Below are 8,205 nucleotides of genomic sequence, written 5' to 3' on the forward strand. Positions count from 1 at the left end.
GTTTACGCAGTTGTTTTAAGCAACCGTATCTGTGCATACTTCATAATGTATCCCCCGAAAAAACGGACAGCATTCACAATTTTGTCTGCACAGCTGTTTATTATTGCATGTATGGACTGATTAGCAAGCAGTGCTCCTAATAAAAATGCAGCATACACAATTCTCCCAAAAAATACATTCCAAAACAATACTGAAGGTGATCCACCCTAAGACAGAAGAACCTCAAGATGGGCGAGTACAAAAACGCCCCCTTTTTCCACTTTGAATCGATGGGCATTCCTAAAAGTTCCCAACCTCCTTGAATCGTGGCTGAGGTGCTTTTTTGTGTGTTATGCAATCACATCTACAGGAAGTAAATTGTTGTTGTTTTTTGCCCAAAGAAAAAAAGCAGTGATTCCTCTGTCAAAGAAAATACCCTGTAATGACCCCTTAATCCTGTAAGGTTGCAAGACAGAAAAGCATGACATGAGTTGGACAAAATCAAGAATTCAACATTATGTCCCAGTGTGCTCCTTTTGTCTGAAGATTTGGGCTTAGCTCGTGATTATTCATGATTACATAAAACGACACAGCCTTTTAATTTTCACCTCAAGGTTAAACTGGATTAGTTCAAAGAACACTTGAAGAGTGTGGCCAGCATCCAACAGAGACGTCTCCACCCATCTTCCGTCAGGGGTTGACAGGCCCGACTATTTACTGTTGCACAAAACCTCTTTTCATGCACGAGTGACTCATGCCACCCCTTTGTCTCAATTTACTTCAGTTTTCTCCCCAAAATTCAAGCCGATGTGAAAAACAAAAAACATACTTCAGAAATACAAAAGAACACGATATGCGCAGTTCATCACAGAGCTATAAAAAGAAAGAATCCCCTCAGCAATGGACGTCTAAAGAAACCTTAATACTGGGGATGTCTAATGAAGACATTGGATATTACTGTAGTACACTACCAGTCAAAGGCCTGGACTCACCTTTGTCATTCAACGGCTTTTCCTTACTTGTATGACTCTACATTATAGATCCATAGTGAAGACATCACAACTATGACTCAAAGGTATAAAGAATTATGTATCCAACACAAAATAACTCAAACATTTTGTATATTTTAGTTTCTTCTAAATACCCCTCTGTTTTTGATTACAGCTTTGGTCACTCCTGGCTTTCTCTGGACGAGCTTCGTGAAGTTAGTCACCTGAAATGGTTTTCCAACTGTCTTGAAGGAGTTCCTAGGGGTGGTAATAAAAAAATAAAGACAAACCACTGAATGAGACGGTGAGTCCAAACTTTTGACCGGTAGTGTATGTGAGTAACCAGACGTCACTGTCAGGACAAAGAGTAAAATCACAAGTGGCATATTCTTCACTTAAACAAAACAATCCACACAAACAGAAGAATAAAAGAGGTTTTGTATTATATGTACACACCATGTAAAATTGAAGGAAAGTATTATGACATGCCTCTTTAGCTGTGCTTCAAACAAAATTGACACCATGTCAGTGAATCGGCTATAGCAGTACAAATGGGTGCGTTTTTATAACTTTTAAAAGGAGTCAAACTGTTCCTGTTTGTAAATCGCTGTGTTAAGAACCAACAAGCAGCTAGGATCAAATTGCTCCTTGGCCAAGCCATACGCCCAATTCTTACAGTCGCTGCCAGTTTGTCCCAACCCATTTCCAACCAAGTTTTACCTTGGAAATTTCCCTGCTGGCTGAACAGGACAAACTTTGTGTTTATAGATCATGTAATACAAAGGGACTATAAATCAGCCACGACTGGAAAATTAGAATTAATATTCATGAAAATGTTAGATGGATTCATTAATTAATAGCATGGCTACAATACTGAAAAAATGCATTCATCAGGCTTTTTACAAACTTTTCTTTTAGTGGAAAGCTTTATTTTTGCTTCTTCTTTATGGGTAGTCCTCTTATTCCAGCTTCAGCTGTTTTACGCGAGCAAGTACATAATCATGTACTTGTTGGCAACCCTGAGTCGACTTATCTTCTTCATAACAAGTCTCATAGAAAGACGAGCTCTGTCTTAAATGTCAGGTTCAGTTCAGCTGAGTCCCTTTAAGAAAACCCAGAAGGATTGAACCCGTTATGTAATATAAGGCCCTGGTAAGGGAATTGTTACTGCTAATATTTAGACAAAACCTCACTTTAAAAAAATCCTAACAAACCCTTTAAGTATGATAATGAATTAAGGAGCTAAATAATAAAACTGATTAAGTCCTATAATTTAATTGCATATTATTTCTTAAAAGTTTAGATTTGATTTTGGTCTCTATTTGGGTCAAAAATATGACCGCTAATCAAAACCAAAGTAATTCTGAGCTACATCTGGTTGGTGCATACTATTGATTGAACTTGCGTAAGTCATTTCCTAATGGCAGACTATGAGTAGAATATGGAAAACAATAATAAAGCTTTAAGGAGAAGAAGACTGGAACAAACTGATGCACGTTTGGTACAAAACCATAAATGTATGAAATGGCAAAGGAGCTAAATGAATAGCCGGGTTCATACTCACATCCACGTTATGGACCAAAGAAGCACTCCTAATACCAGGTTTCTATGCATGTTTTCTCATGGAATAGTAATGATAATAATATTACCGGTTATAAAAAAAAAAAAAAAACAGAAAATTCGATTTTGCTGCACACTTGACCTCTATCTATTTTTCATGTTTCCGATGTGTCTGTCTAAACTAGTCAGTTCTTAATCCCACAATAGATATTTTATGTTGCAGCGACTAGTAACTGGTACATTTCACAGTGATGGCATTTGTGGGTCTCATTTGTGAGAAAACAATCAATGAGGCGGTCATGTGTGTTGAAGGCTGCCTGAATGTGACTGCAGCTCTAATGCACACTCAACTCTCTCACTTAACCTACCAAAACGTTTCCAAATGAAATTACAAAGAGCCTCATGATTATTCATGAGGTTAAAATCTCTTAACTATATACACAATGTATGAAAAACCAGTGAAGACGTGAAGGGTGTGGCTGTGGAAGCCTCTTATCAGGCCGGTTTCCTTCTGCAAGCACAGGCACATAGAAACAGAAAGAAAGAAGCAAAGAAAATAATATGTATTAACTGTTTGGGTATGTATCGTCTACACAGAGATATTAAAATTGAATGAAAGGAACCAGGAACATTGAAAAGTTAGCTTACCTCTGACTGAAGTTGTTTAACTTACTAATCACCTGACAATGATGGGGTCAGCTCGTGGTGGGCCCTTATTGTTCTTTCATTAATATACCTGATTTTGTCGATTTTCAACTGCAGAAAGTTTGGCAGACAATCAGTTTGACCTATTCTACCGATTACAATCTCAAACTAAAAACACGAGTAATGTACAGTCAGCAACTTAGAAGAGCCTCTGGGAGATTACAGGTGAGAAACTGTTGTTTCTTCCCCCTGCAACCTGCTCTACTTGTCTGTTGAGGATTTTCCAAATGTATGACATCTAAGTTTGACTAACAATTGTCTCATATAAATGTAGTTACTTGCACTCATTCAAATTGTTTTGTGTAAAAGTTTTCCCTCACTTCCAATGTGTTCAATTTCCCCAACTACTTACTACTTACTTACAATGTCCCCAACTACATCATCTTCATCTGACCCCCCCCCCACAACCACCACCACCACCAGCACCCCTCTGTTACGACTTTTCCCATAACAGAGCATTGCAGCCTGTCTGCCAGGATTCCATTCCTATTGTTTCTGAAATGACCAAAGTCTTGGGTGTGGTAAGAGGTAAGAGAAAGTGACTAGACGAGAACTAAGGAGTATATATATATATATATATATATATATATATATATATATATATATATATATATATATATATAAAAAACAGAAAAAACAACAACAGATAAACACCCACTGATTTAAGATGGGCTGTCCCACAACCCATGCACCGCCTGCATAAACTGGTCCAACCTTTAAAACATGTAAATCCATGCCGTGTCAGCTTGAGAGGATTAGCCTCCCAATTAGTGACCACTTAGATGTAGAATTTTTAAATTTACCTTTTTCGAGACGCTAGACAAAAAAGGATCAGTCCACAAGTTGTAGAGCAGCTTTCTGACTGCGATCGTTCCTTCGTCATTTTCGTTCTCTTTCCTATGATGAGCATAGAATTAACATTCGGGAGGAGTCAAGTGTTGCTTTGCGAAAGATATGAAGGAAAAAACAAACATACATGTCTTTCTCCATCAGTTTAAAAATCAAAGCTTTATCCAAACATTTTTTGCTGAGGTCGTAGTCTACCAGCAACAGTCTATGCATTGTGTTACAACCAATTGCAACATTTTTAGGAGGCGCATCCATCCATGTTTCTGACATCGTCATCTCTTTAAGAACAGGCAATGCTGCCTGTGCTATAGAGAAGAAAAACAGAACATTATTTCACATAAATCAAATTGATAACATGGAGTAAAGTCAATGCATGCTTTATCAAGATACAGGAGCATCTTAATGAATTAATATCATCAAAAAGTACATTTATTCCACTAACTCAGTTTAAGAAGTGAAACTCGTCTCTTATATAGATGATTACACGCAAAGCATTTCAAGCATTATTTCTTATACCTTTGAGAATCAGTTTACTGCTAATGAAAACCCCTAAATTCAGTCACTCAGACAATTAGACTATAGAAATGTTAACTGTAAAGTATGTACATGTACTTTACAGTATACTAAATCAAAACCTAGTGGGGGTTCCTTTTGGATGAATTACTGCATCAATGCATAGTAGTAAGAGGGGATCAGATCAGCCTGTGGAGCCACTGAGGTGTTCAGGAAGCCAATATGGTTTTGATAAAAGCCTTCAGCTCATCTGTACTGGAGGGTCTGGTCTGGTGTCTCTCATCTTCATCTTGACAATACTCCAAAGATTCCCTACGAGGTTCAGATCAGGTGAGTTTCATGGCCAGTCAATGACAGTAACTGTGAGACAACATCAGTAGATGACTGACTTGACTCTCGCCAGATGGATGTAGTTCTGTCAAACTCCACACGGTGCCACACATCCAATCTGGACTCGCTGCCATCGGGAGGGATTTCATTACCACATAAAACGGACGAGCCAATCAGGATCGGCGGGCAGGACTTTTGTAGACGTGACGTATCAGAAAAGCAACTGTATGGATTCAGTCAACAATGGCGGCTCGCAGCGAGGAAGCAAGGGTGACCAGACATCCCCATTTTGGATGACCTGTCCCTGGCAAAAGCTGTTCCTGGAAATGTCCCCGATTTCGGTGCATCATGTTGGAGTAGAGGTATTTACCTGGTCCTGCCGCTATCCCGTAGTAGCAGAAGAGCTATGCCGAACGTGCCTTTCCCCGCCCCGTAGGTGTTGCAAATCGGGCAACTCAAACCAACCCCCCACGACAGAGACTCTGCTCCTGCCCTCCCACCCGCTTAGCAAAATCAGAGACGTCCCCGGTTTCAGAGAAATCTGGTCACCCGGTAACATTGCTGCTGCTATTTCATCAGTGTTGTCCAATCTACCGAATATTAATTCTTAACACCAGAACACCAGAGAACAGCTTTGAAGGCTTTTGTTAATTCGAAACAATGGCTTCGGTTTCAATTTTGGTTTCGATGTGAGTGGTTGAAGTAGCGCATCAGTAAAGATGACGTACAAGTGGTTTATCCAATCATATGCAAGGGGTTTTGATAAGGCCCCTCCTTCTGAAATACATCTCCAATGGAGCGATCCCAGATGGATGTGTGGAGCTCTGCGGAACGAAATCCATTTGGCGAGAGTCAGGTTAGCCGATGACATGACTCTCCAAATCATCACTGGCAAAGAAAACATCACAATGGAGCTCTAGCACGTTGGATTATGTGCCTCTACACTCTTCTTTCCATCTGAAGGAAGAGTGGAGAGGCAGTCAAAATTGACTTTGATCTAAAAAGAGGGCTTTGGACTACATTCAAGTCCTTTGTAATGAAAGTAAAACATATCTGACATTGTTTCTGCTTCAAGAGCGGCTTGACAGAAGGAACGTGACGTAGCCCAGCCATAGCCCATCTCCTGTACACGTTTTTGGTGTATCATGAAGTGAGAGGCACCCTACTGCAGTCACAGGGCGCTGCCATTTTTACGATTAATGCCAGATGTTCACACCAGAAGTTTCTTCATTAACTTTCTGTTGAGACCGACTTCTGGTTGGGACTAACTTATTATTTTTTATTTATTTATTGGTGAACAACTTGAATTACAGTCAGGTGCTCAGGCATATAAAATTTCGGGAGCGACTTGCAGCGATTCCGTTAGACTTCCGCCATGATTTTCTGGCACTGATTGTAAAAATGGCGGTGCCCTGCAGGTACAGTAGAGTACTCTTGCTTGACTGACTCCAGCTGCACTGACTCCAGCTGCAATTCACTCCTTGTAAATCTCCCCAAACCGCTGAATGGATTTGCTTCACAATCTTCCCAAAGCTGTGGTTATACCTAACCTGACTCCGCCAGATGTATTTCGTTTCGCCTAGCTTCACTCACATACATCTGGGACATCGCCCATTGAAAGTGATTTCTCCAACCAATTTTATGGTCTGACCAATCAGGACGCAGGGCTGGAGTTTCATAGATGTGACGTAGTGGAGACACGACCATGACGTGAGACTGTTTTGATAGCAATGGCGGCTCGTCGAGGAAGCAAGCGTTAGCATTGATGCTGCTATTTCTTCCGTGTTGTCCAATCTACCTAATATTGTTTCATTAAAAGAACATCAGAGAACGGCTCTGAAGGCTTTTGTTGGTGGAAACCATGTTTTCGCCCTTTTCCCGACCGCATTTGGCAAGTTTTGTTTTCCGGGGCGCGTCCACGGTGGACGCGGACGCGCCCCGGAGCGGTTAGCGCTAACTATGTTAGGAGGCCTTTAGTCCTCGACACGGTCGGCCCGGGATCGACTCCGACCTGCGGCGCTTTGCCGCCTGTCTTCCCCCCTCTTCCTGTCAGCTCACTGTCAATAAAACGCGTTTTTATTCCTGCGTCGCTCTCATCAGCGTCACGGGTTAGCTTCGGTGTGAGTGGTTGAAATAGCACGTCGATAAAGATGACAGACAAGTGGCTTATCCAATCATATGCAAGGATTTTTGATAAGGCCCAGCCTTCAATAAAGGCAATTCCTATGGCGGTGTCCCAGATGTATGTGAGTGAAGCTAGGCGGAACGAAATACATCTGGCGGAGTCAGGTTAGGTTATACCTGTGGTTTGTGTAAATCCACACTTTTTTCCTCCACTCAACTTTCCATTCATAGGCTTGAAGCCAATGTCAGCACATTCTGGAAAGAGAGACTCCAAGACTCATGTAGAACGTTTCTAATAATACAAGTATGTACTTCTCAGTAAATGTTGCATATTATATTCAATTAATTTCTTTTATATTGCACCAATTCAAAACACACCATCTCAAGACCCTTTACTGAGTTAGCTCCTGTTGATTCATACAGACAGTTTGGTTAAAAAAGTTTTTTATATATATATGAAAACCCAGCAGACTGTGTCGAATCACTGACGTGCACCTTTCACTCATCCTAGATCAGTTTGTATCCATAGTGGACAGTTGCTGCCATTGTGTGGTTGGCTTTGCCGCAATCCCTCACACTGAGCATGCATGTAGCGACAGTGTAGAGGAAAACTCCCCTTTAACAGGAAGAAACCTCCAGCGGAACCAAGCTTGGTGTGAACGGCCATCTGCCACAACTGACTGGGGGTTTGTGGAGACAAAGCATTCATACAAAAAGATCACAGAGGCAGGAGTATTTTCTACCTCTGGATCCTAGGTATACCTCTACATTATCGTGCCAGGGTGCACATTAATAACAGGCTACTGCAAAGAACCCATTGTTGTGCAATATTTATTGCGGTTCGTTTTTAGTTAATTAAAAAATATTTTTTGCTGTTCCTAAGGTAACATTCTAAATGTATGCTGGGCTTTTGTTAGGCATAAGCCAAACATCATCAGAATTATCAGAGAAAATGTATTAAATGAACCACTTGTGATTCTATCACATACAGCATTCACATTTTGAATCAAATTTGTAAAAAAAAAAAAAAAAAAAAAGCAAGACATTTTCTATTATATTCTAATATCTATAGATGTGCCAGTATAAAAATAAATCACTCCAGCACTTCATCCTTGTTAAAAAAAAAATAATGGTGGCTTCTTACCCGTCTTGAAGT

At 40.4% G+C, this 8,205-nt stretch overlaps 1 protein-coding gene across 1 annotated transcript in view; it reads right to left on the minus strand.

The window, feature by feature from the left end:
* Positions 1-79: 79 nt before the first annotated feature.
* The window catches only part of LOC105920628 (plakophilin-1), a 23,961-nt gene continuing 15,835 nt past the window's right edge, over positions 80-8,205 (minus strand). Inside the window, exons 11-15 of the mRNA XM_012856250.3 lie at positions 8,194-8,205; positions 4,210-4,387; positions 4,037-4,130; positions 3,177-3,284; positions 80-3,039 (exon numbers count right to left, since the gene is read on the minus strand). The exon at positions 8,194-8,205 is cut by the window's right edge and continues 142 nt beyond it. Coding sequence (XP_012711704.3) covers positions 3,201-3,284; positions 4,037-4,130; positions 4,210-4,387; positions 8,194-8,205 — 368 coding nt within the window. The 3' untranslated portion in view covers positions 80-3,039; positions 3,177-3,200. The remainder of the gene's footprint in view (positions 3,040-3,176; positions 3,285-4,036; positions 4,131-4,209; positions 4,388-8,193) is intronic.

Source organism: Fundulus heteroclitus, chromosome 1 (genome assembly GCF_011125445.2).
Source record: "Fundulus heteroclitus isolate FHET01 chromosome 1, MU-UCD_Fhet_4.1, whole genome shotgun sequence".
NCBI lineage: Eukaryota > Metazoa > Chordata > Actinopteri > Cyprinodontiformes > Fundulidae > Fundulus > Fundulus heteroclitus.